Source organism: Coturnix japonica, chromosome 3 (genome assembly GCF_001577835.2).
Source record: "Coturnix japonica isolate 7356 chromosome 3, Coturnix japonica 2.1, whole genome shotgun sequence".
Lineage (NCBI taxonomy): Eukaryota > Metazoa > Chordata > Aves > Galliformes > Phasianidae > Coturnix > Coturnix japonica.
Genome location: NC_029518.1, coordinates 24,155,885 through 24,169,634, shown reverse-complemented (window position 1 = coordinate 24,169,634; position 13,750 = coordinate 24,155,885). Strand labels below are relative to the sequence as shown.

The window sequence follows — 13,750 nt, the reverse complement described above, 5'->3', positions numbered from 1 at the left end:
AGAGACGATGTGCATCTCAGAAAATGTTATTCCAAATGACTACTGTTTGAGAAAATTACAAGTAACTGAAATGGGAAGACACAGTATGTGGCTTTGCTCATAAAGTAAGACAAAAATGAGAGATATTCATACCATGTTGTCACTGAGTTCAGTGGCTTCTCTGATACTGGCTACTTGTCATGACAATAACTGAGCAAAGCCATTCATTCTGTCTTTCTAGATCGTGCAAAGGTTGGATCACAATCAAGTAAATTCTATTGTCCCACTAAGCATATGAGTATCACCTGTGCATTGCTGTTTTGTGACCTCCTAACAAATATATTAGCTGTTCTTTTACTGGTTTTGCATTGAACAGAAGTTCTTACAGCTTTCTCCTCCTTTGCCTGTAGGTGTTACTATCTTCTCTTGATCATCACTTCACTGCATGTTTGTCTTCCTGTGCACTGATAGCCCTTCAGTTTCGGAGTTGTCCACAAACCTTATCAGGCTTAAACTTACACCAGAGAATACAGATCTGCTAGCAAAGACATCAAGAATTCACATGGACATACAATTCCTGTAAAAATTAAACTAGTCAAGAAAGTCTTTTAAAACCAAGAGAGACACAATAAGGGCTACAGTTAACAAGACACATCATTGATGAAATATAAATAAAAGCTTTGATTTCATAAATTAAGCGGGTTTCAAGCCTCCATGGAGCATCTTGTGTAATAATAACAATAGCAATAATAATAATAAAGTGATAGCAACAATAACCTGAAAGCTCTAGTCCCTCTGTAACTTTGTTTTAAGGATAGTGCAACTGAAAAAGAAGTGTGCCATATAGAAATACTACAAAAAAAACCTCCATGAGCATCAAATGGGGAGTCACTGCCCCAATAAAAGATTGGAGTTAAGCCTTGACTTAAGACAACAGTTTTATCATAAACTCATAGTTTGTCTTCACGTGAATAGACACAAGACTCTGGCTCAAGGTTTACAAACCCCGTATATATCTGTATTTTAAAGCTACTTAGTTCAAACCTTCTTCCAAACATCAATACAATCCTTATGTAAAATGCATAACAGGTAGTAGAAAAAAGTAGTAAGGACAATAAAGCAGAGAATTTCCAAATCTATCAGCATTTGTCATTTGAAGTATTTATTTTTGACCAAGTACTAATTAGTTAAAAACATTCATTCTACTCTTAAAATAGATGTTCAGGCTACCCCACTTATTCTTTAAACAGTCACTTGCTCTAAGGATTAGGAAGACAATGGCATTCGGAGCAAGCATGAACCCTCTTCTGTCTTATTACAGTTAATCATGAATGTACATACCATAATGGAGCTGAGCCCCTGCAAACTCACCAGGCTGTGCATAATTTCAACTCCATCTGGATTCACTGTGAGCGCCTCATCGTACAATTGCCTAGCCACCTCCAAATTGCCTTTCATCTCTGCAAGCCTCCCACGCATGTACAGTACAGCATGAGATGTGGGGAAAAGACTAGCTGCCTCCTGGATACAAAAGCCTGCTTCTTTGAGATGCTGTTGTTCCATGAAAAGTTCAGCTGAAAAAAATAACACAAAAACACCCTAGCATTAGTTGAAATAATTCAGACACCTTTCTTTGTATTAACTGCATATCATCTTCCTTAAACATATTAAACCATGAGGTCACCATCCTGCACAGTGCTTACTACAACTGTTTAATGTCTATTATCACAAAGTGGAGACAGTGAATGGATTTTCTGTAAAGTCTCTACACAGAATTTCATGGACCTCTTTATGCACTGAGAGAGGATGGCCTTAGTGATACACTGGTGTGCTGCCTCAGAGGGGATGCAAACATGTGCTGAACTGAGCCCTGAGGAAGCAGGGCTGGTGGCCACTTGGAGCCATCATGAGCGTTTCCAAGTAATCTGTGGAAAAAGAGAACAGAGTAAGCCATTACTGTCTACTGAGTAGTTTAAACATGTCAGACTAATAGGATACATCTGACCAACCTGGACATTAAGTAACATACTCAAAAGAGTATTTCCATATGTAAAAAAAAATTTAGAAGTGTTTTTCCTCTGCTTACTTGTCTACTTCATGAAATAGCTGTCTCTGTAGTTTTCAAAGTCTGCATTAAAATCAAAATGCTTGTAGAGACCCAGTTATACTGCATATTCACAGACTTACCTCCTCACAAATATTCTACAGAAATTAAAAAGGAGCTTTTGGAAGAGGCTGCTCAGTAATTTGCTCTCTCATCTCTTAGCAATGATGCTAGCGTTTTTCTTACAAAGGCACACTGAGATGCTTGACTGCTGATTTGTTTGCTAATCACATCTTTTCTCAAGTTAAACAAATTTCTCAATGCATTTCACTGTTAGATTTTACAGCTACTCAGGATTTTACACGCATTAAATTCTAGCAGAAGGCTTCAGAAATGATACTCCATTTTCATCAACACATAAATGAAAAGGGAAATTGTTTTTTTATAGACAGATACATACAGGTGTGCATATATCTGTGCATCTACATAAAATTATTTTCTCTTTGCACATCAGCCATTGCTCTTTAGTCTGTAACCTGTTAGCATTCTATCCCTTACCATTGGAAAAATTCAAAGCCTCTTTTACTTTTTTAACTGATGTGGTTTTGCAGCAGGTATCGACAGCTCTGGAGTTCAATTTGAAATGACAAGTTCAGGCTCCGGAGTTAGATAAACAATTCTGAATTTAGATCCAACCTCAAATGCCCTTACTTTTAAAGGTAGTGAGTGTTCTCAGAAAGTCTCTGTGAGGAGGTAAAGTAGCTTTAAAAATCAGGTCTCTTGTATAGGTCTTAAACTGCCAGTTTTGGAGTACTAGGAAGGCCAGATGACTCTGGGGACTTGGCATACTGACATAGAGCTTGCTGGGCAAGAGGCAAGCAGGAGAGCATCCCGGCACAAGTCCTGCCTGAAGGGGGGAGGCCCCTCCTTGGCCCATCAGACATGAGCCTGGGAGCACAGCTAGCTCTGCTGCTGGCATGCTGACCATGATGTCCACTGAGGTGGCAGCATGGCCCAACACACAGATCGAAGTGCTCCTCCTGAGCGCAGGGTGAGACAACATCGATAAAAGACTGGAAAATTTCTTAGCCCTCCCAGAGTTGTACTTCAGATAAATGTCCTTCTCTGAGGCAGTCAACATGAGCACAACAGCTCCTTGGTAAGAGCAACGTACTTAAAAAGTGACTCATATACATTTCTGTCTGGTTAATCATTATAAGATCTCAGTGTGCATCCCCTTCTTCGGCTCCAACAGGGTGCAGCTAATATGCACCTAATAGCACAAAGGAAGGCCATCCATGTTATCAAGCTGAGTATGTGCACAAGCTAATTCAATAGTTTGTGGGAGGACAGCGTTTTAACTTGCGCTTCCCAAAGAACAGAGCATTTTCCTGCCAAGAGCTGCACAGCAGCTGATGCTGCACACGTGGTAATAATGAGGATGGAGATGTGCAAAGTGACAATTCACAGCCTGAAGAGAAACATTTTGTTTGCAGCACAGCCCTAGAAGCGAAAAGGAAGAGGTGAAATCCTGGCATTATTTGAAGGCAGCAGAACTTCTGGCTACTGCTGTATTAAAATCTCTATTAGCTACTAACAGTATAATGTGACTTGTTTAATTTCAAAAAAGCATGAGGAGCAAGGTGGTTTAGATGTGAAATCATGCACAGCCTGTGATTCAATGCATAGAAAACAGGGAGCACTTATTCTTTCTTTCAACGGTGCCTGTAAATCTTCTTTGGTAATAACAATTATTTAGAGGAAGTGCAGCAACATAGAATCTGAATAAGATCTACAAATTGTATTTTATGGTACAGTAATGTAGCATATTAAAGTTCAATCCATTTCTTCGCAGGCTCAATAGTCAGTAAAAAACGATTTAATGGTGTGGGAGGACTAATTTGCATCAAAAAAGAATGAGCGAGGTGCTTGTGGGTTACAAGCCGCATGCTGGGTTACCCACCCAGCTAAAAATAAACACTAAGGGAAATCGTTTAGGCCTGCACTGAAATGTGCTTTCTGTAAACTCATTTTTTTTTAACTTCTATTGCATACTCATTTCATTTACAGATGAACAAGATATGCTTACGCAACACGGGATAAGAACAGAGGCAGAAATCAAAGCCAAAAAGCAAGGATTGAATGAATCCAACTTCCTTAACAGTACTGGAAGTACTGAAATGCCTGCCTTTGCCTTGCCTGGGTTAGCAGCTCCCAGACTGTTTGGTTATTCAGGATATCTTCCTGTATCACCTAATCATGTTGTACATAAAAACCTGACCAAACAAGCAGCATTCACAAGGCAGTTCTGTCTAAGAGACAGAGTATTTGATGCCACTCCAAAGCTGACAGCATTTCCTCAGGGTAAAACAGGTATATAGGATCTGGGATTCCCCATGAAAGGTTCACTGCTTCACGGAAGCTGTTTATCAACCTCAAGCTGCTGGATTACATTGTTCTCAGTGCTGCCAGTCTTTGCAGCTTTGAATTCAAAGGCTATCCATACAGGCTTTCTTCTTATCTCTTACTTAACATCATCTTGATAGAAGTTTCCAAACCATTCTGAACTAAATACTACTAAACACTTACTTGTATTACTTATAATACTTACATAGGTCTTGCATATTGTCTTATATATATTATATTACTTATAATATTACTCCCAGTGCTACAAAGCAATAAAACGACCATCCTGGATGCACTACTTCCTCTGTCAGGGGCAATGATAGAAGCTAAGCACAGCTGACTGTCGGAGAGTATTTGAGCATTTTTGCTGTAAGTCTCCAAGGACAGGTAACAGATACACAGACCAAGAGCACTTGCAGGAGACTGGCAAAGCTGGGCCTCCTGCAGTCAGGCTCCTCTTTTTGTCTCCAAGATAAATTACTTGCCAGAGCTCTGTTGAGGAGTCCATCTGAGCAGCAAGGCAGTATAATCTAGATATGTCTGTATCACAGCGCCAGTCTGAAGAATGGAGTTGTCTGCCATCACCTTGAACACTGACTTATTCCCTATTTCCTAAGCATTTCAATGCAGTGTCAAGAGTGATTGTACTTGTCACCACAGAAGCAGCAACAACTGTAATTCTAGCTAACAAAATAAAATAGATTTGAAACATGTTTCTGCAGTGTGAAACACCCAAGAGTTAAAATCTCATTCCTCGTGAATCACGTTCAGTGTTATCCAAGATGCAGCACTTACTCCCACGAGCAGACTGTTCCACATCACTGTTCTGTGTCAGCCAGATCCGCTCTCACCTACCCCAAAAATACTACTGTGTGACATGGCCAACACCACGCAGCCAGATGACCAGCAGGATGGCACAGTGGGGAGCAGCCCATCACACCCAAAGAAGGTGAGACAGCCTGCAAGGATGTGTAGAGAGGTGTTTTTTGTTCCACAGAATCCATCTGCTTGCAGGATCTATTAATACTTGTTATTGCAGCAGCCCACAGCCAGCTGGAAAGACCCACTCCTCTGAGACAGCTCTTTCATCAGTGAATGCAGAGCTATTACCATGACAAAGGGTTCTCCCTCTGTCTTTTCTTGCTGTCAGATGACGTTTAGTCATCGTCTATTATTATGACACAACCGTGCATGCAGCAATTTGCAGGCAGATCAGATTGAAGATTCACGCAGTATCTTAACTGTAATCACTTCATTTGATGAAGCATTCAATACAGAAACAAGGAGAACATAACCTGCCACGTGTTCCCATCCACCTGAGCTCAACCACCAGCTCTTCTGAATGAGGCAAGAGATGTACATTCTTCAAAGTCATCCTTGCAAGCAAGCTGATAGTTAACTGGAGCCCAGGGACCTGCTTTAAATTTCCAAGCTGCAGATCTCCCAGGGGCTGAAATGGCAAATGGGCTTCTTTAATTACAGATGCAGCATTAGAGCAAGCATTACTGGAAAAGACACAGAACCATCACAAGCCACTCTCTATGCTAAATGGTGCAGTCAAAATATCATTTGAAATACAACAAACCTTGCCACAAGACACCTGGTTCCTCTACATGAAGTGGGGGTGGTGCTCACTGGTGACAAAACTATTCTTACTCACCTGGGAGAGTTGGGGGAGCAAACTCAAAATGTTGGGAGCAAACAGAAAATGTTTCAGGCAGTAAAGCCACTATTGAGAAGGGTGGCAAAATACTGTGAATGGGCTTATTTTCTTTTCTTTCTTTTTTTTCTTTTTCTGTACCCCCTTTTATAACACTGATTACAGACTATAGTCAAAGGAAATACTTCTAAATCTCCATATTCCAACCTAGTTAAGCATAAATTCCCATCTTCTGTCTCTCATATGGATAACTGTCCTGCTGCTTTCTTCAGGACAGAGCATATTCTGTCACTAGCCCAAAAAGTGCTGAGCAGCTGAGAACTGCTTGTATTTGGTACCCTCTGCCATTCTGTGGGGGCTGCTGGCAGTACAGTAGGTTCCTCTCCATCCACTGGCAAAGGATCCAGAAAATGCTTAACAAGGAGCTGCTGTCTGCTTCCCTAACAAGTGATTGTTCACATACGTGAGTATATGCATGGCCCAGACTTCAAGAAATGCCACGTATGCTTTGAAAACCACCCATGCCAATGGATTATCAAGTCTGCAAAGCTTCACATCCTGCTCCAGCAATGAGAAATATCCAGAAGCCTCAGGAACAGGGGAAGCAATCCAAAATGCCCAGTATGGATAAGAAGCAGCCAAGAATGCTTTTGACTTCTTCTTTAATTAATATTGTTGATAAAAAATAAACAAAGCCAACCTGCAGAACGTGTATGAAGACCTACTATCTCCCTGAAGACACTGAGTTGAAGAGAAGTGGGCAATTTGGCCATCTTTAGCCTGCACTAAGAGATCAGGTCAGAGCTTGCTAAACCAAAACCCTTAGTAGAACCCTGCTGGCTTATTAACTGCATCAGTAATATTTCAAAGGGGACCAAACCAGTTCATTTCACCATTTCTACCTCCCTAATCCCTCCTAGTAAGTAAATATTGTAGGTCAGTCACCTTTGCAGTACACCTTTACTTCTCTCAGTAACAGCTTCACAGTAAAACATTTCCTCATGCTGCACCTCACCAGCCTCCAACTTCTCACACTGCCCTGTATCACTGTAAAGAGCCAAAAAATCAGCAGTGCTTATGGAGCTCAAGAATCTGAGCAGTAAACGGAGAGCTCTAAAATTTCAATGAACTTTAAAAAACAAAACAAACAAACAAAACACTAAAAACAAAAACCCAAGAAAAAGTAAAATAATGGAATTGCATCAACAACTACTGCTGCATTGCAGGAGGGTATCTGACCTCAGCTATTCTGCAACATCAATAAAGATGTTCCCCAAACCTAATAAACACCTTTAATATCTGAGCTTATCATTTGAGGGGGGATTAGGATTGCTAAAAGCTTAGGGAGGGAGAACATTTAATTACACATGTGCAAGCTGTGCAAACCTAAGCTGTGCTGGTGAACTGCTCCCTTTGCTGTCCCTGTGCTGCCCCTGCTCACGTGTGGCTGTGGATGTGGGCCAGTTGGGGCTGCAGATTCCAGCCCACTGGCTCCTACGACATTTTCTCGTGGAACAAGGCTCACCTCCTCTAACACAGCTTTCTTTCCCAAGAACTGGCCCATGCTGAATAAAATAAATAAATCACAAGCGTTTTGTGAAAGGAAAAAAAAATATTCCTGCTGTACATAACTCAGGGGAACAGATGTTTTTCCATTAGCTCACTGTTCCCTGCTACACTGGCTCTCTTCACATTTCTTGTTTGCGGCGTGTTCATTAGAATCTTTCTTCTAAACTTCTAGCATGTCAGTGAGGCAGCAGGTAGCCGTCTCCAGCCCACTGCGACTACATAGAACAGTTATCAGGGTGATTTTTCTTTAAATGCTCCTTGAAACAAGCTCTAGGTCTACCTGGTGAGGTTTCCAGACTGTGTTTAGCAGGCATTTAGCCAATCTAAGATCAAATTACCAGACCTACTTTGCTGTGAGTGGCCATATTTGGTAAAGTACTGGGCCAGTCAAGAAGCTCAATTGTCAGATATGAAGTACTGGCAAAGACAAACAAAGTGGACATTGTAGTTAAAAGTAAAGCTTAAAATAATATAGCAACAGGAGCTGGAGTATTTGAACTCTTATTAAACTGGCTTGCAGCACTCTAAAATACTCCACATAAATAGAGTATACTGTTATTACTGCCTGGAAATACACTCACGCATACTTCAGGCAAGAAATCACTCATTACCAGAGGAGTTTAAAGCTACTAAAACTATTTACTTTCAGAACTAGCTCACTTTGCTCTCCAGGTCAAAAGCAAACTTGTAAAAACACGGAACAAAAGTTTTGGTCATAAATCTGAACCATTCCAAACATATTTTCCTTTGCCAAACAGCATGAATGTATTTTCTAAACAGAAAGGAGGAGTACCGGCATATTTCCGTAAAGGAAAAGAGGGACAGAAGCAGCTACTAGTTCAGACGTTCAACTTGGTACTACTATTACCAGTAATCTCTAGGATTCTCTTTGCAGCTCATTCTGCTCCAAGAAGTGATAAGAGTTAATGAGCCTTACCAACACCGAGGAAGTTTTCTCAAGGCTGATTTAACCTATCAGTCATGAAAAGTGGAAAAAAGAGAAAAAAACGGGCGTGTGGATCACATAAAGATCATCTCACCTGGAGCCGCACCACAGCAGAACTGTGAACTGCTGGGAGCTCCCTCTCTAAGTAATTCTTTGAAGCAGGGTCCTGACACAGGGCTGCTTTCAGACGTAGGCCAAGAATAATGTTTAGGCTTGTTAATGTAAAACCTAATGAGATGACTCTCCCCTTTTAAAAAGCCATTACATTTCAAGAAGCTGCAGGAGGGGGTTATTTTTAAAAGGGACCGGACAAGCTTATTAATCACAGTCCTTGCTGCAGAACACTTGAGAACAGCATGCCTAGTAGTATTTCCCAAAGCATGCCCCTCCAAGACCACCACTGTGATCTCTGAAGACAACAGACCCCTTACTCTTCCAAAGACAACTGTGACTGCCTGCAGGGGACAGGAAAGTTTGGAAGCCCTCTAAAGAAACATGTTAAGTTCCCTGATGCAGATGAGATCATTGCGCTCCCCACTGGTCCTACAAGAGATGGGTAGACATAAGGATAAACAGTGACAATTTAGTTTTATGTGGATGTGTGAAAAAGAAGAGGACTTGTTTTAGAGACCACAGATGCATCAATCTGGTTGCTTACCAGGAGCTACAAGAAGTTAGCTTGCCAAATGGCCAAGATGAAGTTCATGAAGGACTGCTGCAGGGAAAAACAAAAAGCCGTGACCACAATGGTGCAGCACATGCAGACCTTGTGGTTGCACTTCCAAAGTTGCTGCTTTATTATTTTCTGCGTGGCTGTTCATAAGCTCATAAAAACTGCTGATGAAAACCACAAGTCTATGCCCTTTTATACACAAGTATTTTTAGCACAGCACAAAAAAGAGTCATTATTTGGGCAGCACTGACAGCCTTGCCTTCAGAAGCTGTTAACTGTTCTTGTGCACTAATTAATGGAATGTGCTAAGAGAAGCATCAGGAGCCCAATAAAAGCTCTCCTGCTCCAAGAGGCTGAGGATGCTTGTGCAAAAGGCAGGCTAGCCCTGAACTCCTACGCCAACTACGGGCAGTTGGTGATGCTGCAACCATTCACCTATACTGGCACCATCTGATGACTACCACACACTAGTGATATGCCTGATAAGCTGTGCACTAGCTCCTTAGTGGGGTCTGGCTGCTGAGGGCTGCAAAAACAGCCTCACATAGCTGTGGGATAGTTTGCTTAGCGCACCTCTCTCCATTGGAGGCCCAGAGAACTCTGCCTGGATCCATCAGCTTTCATGCCCTGGGATATGGGACCGGGAATGGCTCTGATGGAACCCAGACCGACAGGTTCACAGCCTAGTGCTCTGCATCCATACCACACCCGCACACAGACATGACCAGCTGCATCCTCCTTGTGTCTGAGAAAGATAGATGCTTTGTTATTAATTTACTATAGTATGAGGGTAATGATTTTATCTAGAGATTTATGATTAACACTAGAAAGGTTAAAGTGTTAATAATAGTAAAAACAGCAACATGCAAGTCTTTTCCCAAAGGCAAACAAACATTTCCCTCCATTTACAGATAGGAAACTGAGGTATAAAAAAGCTAGGCAACTTGCCTGGAGTCATAAGATGAGTCATTGACTGAAAAAGGACAAATCCCAGCTAAACGTGATAGAAATCTAAGCACACTGATGTGGCTCTTTCATAAATATGAAGTGACTCCAGATGCAGGCATCAGAAGGTTATGCTAATTGCTTGTTGCTTTCCACAGCTGTTAATTTTGTGGTGAGCTGCAGCACAAGAGCATGTGATGACCTTAGCTGTTGTTTACAAAATATTTCTATTTTGGAAGTTTTTACCTTGTAACTATTCCTGTCTTCCCCTCCTTTCTGATGGGAGAGATTTTGACACAGAGGGCCAGTGATACTTTTTTGGGCTATTCAAGTTACTAAACCCACCAAGACCACTAAGCTGCATCCATAACAATAACTGGCCTTAGTAATGAAATCACAAACAGTCACAATATATACTGTCAGAACATCGATCCTACTTCAAGTCCAGTTAAATTAAACAAGAAAAACAAAGTTTAAAATAAACCAATAGGACAGGAAAGCCACAGCTTATAATTTCTGTCCAAGAGAATTAACATCTCTAAGGAAGGCACACTGAGAAGTGATTGTAGCAATTCACAGCAAGGTCACAGCAAGCACTAGGTCTTTATTACTTTTGTCTTTTCACACAGCAGCAGAAATAATAATTGTGCCTCCAGCTATCTGCAGGATGATGATGGACAACAGACACCTGACTTCTCGTCACAATAAACTCTTTTGTTTTTCCAACCCCACCAGCCTCCTCTTCAGCCTTAAATCAGAAGCATAAATGGAATAAAAGAAAACCCTGCTAGCGATTTTGAGGACCACAGTACAACAGTGAAATCCAAAGCAAACAAACGAACATGTGATTAACTTAAAAGGATGATGTAATTATCCTTTTTTTAGGTAAGTTCTTTTTTTCTTAATAGTTAGTCAAATTGTAACAAACAGAATGTCACATATTTTATACCAGAACTCAGGTCTAATTGGTAGAAAATGGCCCCATACAAACAGCTATAAACGTATTTGCTGAGAAGTAGCGTGAGACTACCAGGTTTTTATGTGAGAATTGTCCATTGCAGATAAGGTAAATGAGAATTTGACAAGTTCGCCTGCATACATAATGGTAAATTATCAGCAATGTTCTGGTGTGCTCTGCTTTTCTCTTGTTGCGAGTGGTAGAAGAGACATGTAAGAAGTAATCACAGCACTCAAATGTTATTTCAGGCACACAATGCTGGGGCCCAGTTGCAGAAGAAAAACTGTGTTTTTTAAAAGCAAAACTGCAGGGTCAGAATTCCTTTTACCAGTCCTGAAGTGCAAATGGTAGAAGTGCCATGCAACTCTCCTCCTCACCAAGGGCCCTGTATAAAACCCCTTCATGACTTTGGATGTCACCACAGGATACAGTTCCTTCTCAATATTCTCCTTTCCCTATCCAAGCTTTGCTACAGTATGTCTGTTTCAAAGTTATGTGCATATCTTTCAAGTCCTTGGGAGATTCAAGCAGCTGAGAATGAGTGGAGGACTTTTTCTTCTTTAATAATTTTCACTTAAAACTCAGGAAAAACTGCAATGCTGTCAGCCTAAATATTATTTAATGGGTTGTTTGCCCAATCATTTTCAGCAAAATGAAACTAATTGCTACTATTAAATGACATTTCTTAATGAAGAACTGCTTCCTCTCCTCATTTAGAAACATATTTTAGTTGAAGTTTTCCATGTGATGGAAAAACAGAGGTGAGCTGAAAAATCACATTATTCCAACATTTTGTTTGTTCACATTTAACCAAGCAGTATTTCAAAAACCAAGTGAGATAGATGGGCAGATTTACTGTTGGTTTAAGGTGTTGAAACAGCCCTGATTTCAACTATTCCTTTAATACACATCATCTTATTCACCACTGAAAAGCAAAGGAATTCCAGGTTGTCCATAAATACCAAAACTTACCAGCTTGTAGCCAGATCTGTTCAAGAGTTGTCCACAGCTGCATAGGTCCTTGCTTCATTGTGCTGCTCCGCATTGTTATTTCAGATATGGCTTGTTCCATTCTTGATGCAGCAAGGGAAGAGGCTCGCTGTGATCCTATGGACCAAACATACAAGAACAGCAGTGCATTTTATACTTTGGGATATTTGGCTTATTAGCTGGGCAGATCTGATTGTCTTCTCCAAAGCATCAGTTTAGTGTAGTAAGAGTTACATCGAATTCTGAACTGGAGATATATGCCCTATAAAAGGTTATTTTTATTGAAAAAAGACTGTATTACCCACGGGCTGCACCCCAAGCAAGTGAATCAAGAGACAGTAATTTTATGAAAGTCTGTTTATCAGCTTTCATTGAGGAAGCAACTGTATTTTGCTCATTTGGAAAGTCGAATTCTATCACCAAGTTATTTCCTAAGAATATTTATTAGCAACCTGTTTTGTAAGCACGCTGTCGCTATACAACTGCAAAACGTGGCTCACTAATGCAAAATGCTAGTACAGAATTACAGAGTAGGTCAGCAGCATTCAAAGAACACAGATTTCAAGTGACATCAATATTGTCCTATTGGTTTAGAGACAGCGTGGTTTTTCATTTAACCTTGGGGAGCAGAGAGTGCAGTGCTTCGACTATATTAACCTTTAGTATGTGCTGTAACATTTACGTAAGAATAAAGGATTCAGTACCCACAGCTCGGGGAACAAAACATCACATCAAAAGGTGATTCCAGAAAGAAGGTACAGACAGAGACCATGTTCTCAAGTACGGTGTGCAGTCCTTTTGAAGGACTAACAAGAGGACAGTCACAAAGCATGGAACTATGAACTGAGGCTTCAGAGATGGCTTTCTAAAGCTTTGAGAACTAAATATTTTAGTATATACAGGTTTAATGTGATTTTAAGGTTGATAAGCTCTTTCTCTAGAGAGCTGTTGTGACTGAAGCACTTAGGCTGATCTTGTAGATGACAAGATCCTGGAGCTACAATCCCATTTCTCTCACAGTAGCCCTCCAAAGAGCACAGTAGCAGGTATTCAGAAAAGCCGGGATAGTTCTGAGCATGGGAAGGGAGAGATGGGCAAAAGCCTTTCATGGTATATATATATATTAAGCAGTCTTTTTAAGAGGACTGGCATGGTTTTCCAGCTGGTAAGGGCTGAACCTAAAGCACATCTTGACAGCTGAGCATCACCTGTGGAGGCCATGGTGTCAGCAGGCCTCTGTGCACCTCATGTTCCTCTGCAAAGGCTGTGAAGCCTGAGCAGAACACTGCCCACAGATTTTATATAAGCCGAAGCCTCTGAGAGCGTTCTCTCCAGGGAGAGGCCACAACTGCAACCCAGAGCCTGAAACTGCCATGGGAAATGCTTGTCCTGTTATCTCACTGCTAACTAACGCCACTCATTTCCAGCAGCAGAACTTCAAAACAGCACACCAGTGCTCAGCACAGGCACCTCCCACAGCTCCCTTGCAAAATGCAGATGTGCTCCTCCTAAATGCATTTTTAACATTCCTGCGCATTTTCAAAGACATTCCTGACCTAATGTTCCAAGAGATGACAGTG

General features: G+C 41.1%; 1 protein-coding gene across 15 annotated transcripts in view; it reads right to left on the bottom strand.

Annotated features, from left to right (window-relative positions):
- TTC7A (tetratricopeptide repeat domain 7A) overlaps nucleotides 1-13,750 on the bottom strand; it is a 229,389-nt gene that overhangs the window by 33,038 nt on the left and 182,601 nt on the right. For 14 of the 15 annotated variants that reach the window (XM_032443773.1, XM_032443774.1, XM_032443776.1 and 11 more), the window contains 2 exons: nucleotides 12,153-12,287; nucleotides 1,351-1,553 (listed from right to left, as the gene is read on the bottom strand). In XM_032443773.1, the coding sequence (XP_032299664.1) occupies nucleotides 1,351-1,553; nucleotides 12,153-12,287 (338 nt within the window). The remainder of the gene's footprint in view (nucleotides 1-1,350; nucleotides 1,554-12,152; nucleotides 12,288-13,750) is intronic. The other variant, XM_015857451.2, reaches the window with a different exon arrangement.